We start from the raw sequence: 556 nt of genomic DNA, 5'->3' as shown, positions 1-556 counted from the left end.
TCCCTGAGCGGCCTCATCCTGAAGAACAACGTGAAGGCCCATTTCCAGAGCTTCCCCCCGCCCGTGGCCGAGTTCATCAAACAGGAGTGTCTGAACCACCTCGGGGACAACTCCTCCCTCATCCGGGCCACCATCGGTGAGTTGGGGGCCGAGAAACCCCCGGGAACCTTCCAGAACCTTCCCAATGTTTATTTTTCCCCTGTTTTTTCCAGGCATCCTGATCACCACCATCGCCTCCAAGGGGGAGCTGCAGATGTGGCCGGAGCTGCTGCCCCAGCTCTGCAACCTCCTCAACTCCGAGGATTACAACACCTGCGAGGTGTGGGGGGCACCTGGGGGCACCCGGGGGGGCTGTGACAGGGGGGCTGACACCCTCCCCTCCCTTTCTCTCCCCTCCCCTCGATTTGCTGTGCCCAGGGGGCTTTCGGGGCCCTGCAGAAGATCTGCGAGGATTCCTCGGAGCTGCTGGACAGCGACGCCCTCAACAGGCCCCTCAACGTCATGATCCCCAAATTCCTGCAGTTCTTCAAGCACTGCAGCCCCAAAATCAGGTACA

The 556-nt window shown here is 61.0% G+C and overlaps 1 protein-coding gene across 1 annotated transcript; it reads left to right on the top strand.

Moving 5' to 3' along the window:
• Positions 1 to 3: 3 nt before the first annotated feature.
• Positions 4 to 552, top strand: LOC113979138 (transportin-2-like; the record flags this gene model as incomplete). Its single annotated transcript, XM_027706614.1, has 3 exons — positions 4 to 136; positions 213 to 319; positions 418 to 552. Coding segments are annotated over 3 exons (375 nt in total), but the record flags the coding sequence as incomplete, so codon positions are not given.
• Between the last annotated feature and the right edge of the window lie 4 nt (positions 553 to 556).

The sequence above is a fragment of the Neopelma chrysocephalum genome, unplaced genomic scaffold, assembly GCF_003984885.1.
Source record: "Neopelma chrysocephalum unplaced genomic scaffold, ASM398488v2 Primary Assembly neopelma1_32996, whole genome shotgun sequence".
NCBI lineage: Eukaryota > Metazoa > Chordata > Aves > Passeriformes > Pipridae > Neopelma > Neopelma chrysocephalum.
This window is presented reverse-complemented; position numbering and strand designations above follow the sequence as displayed.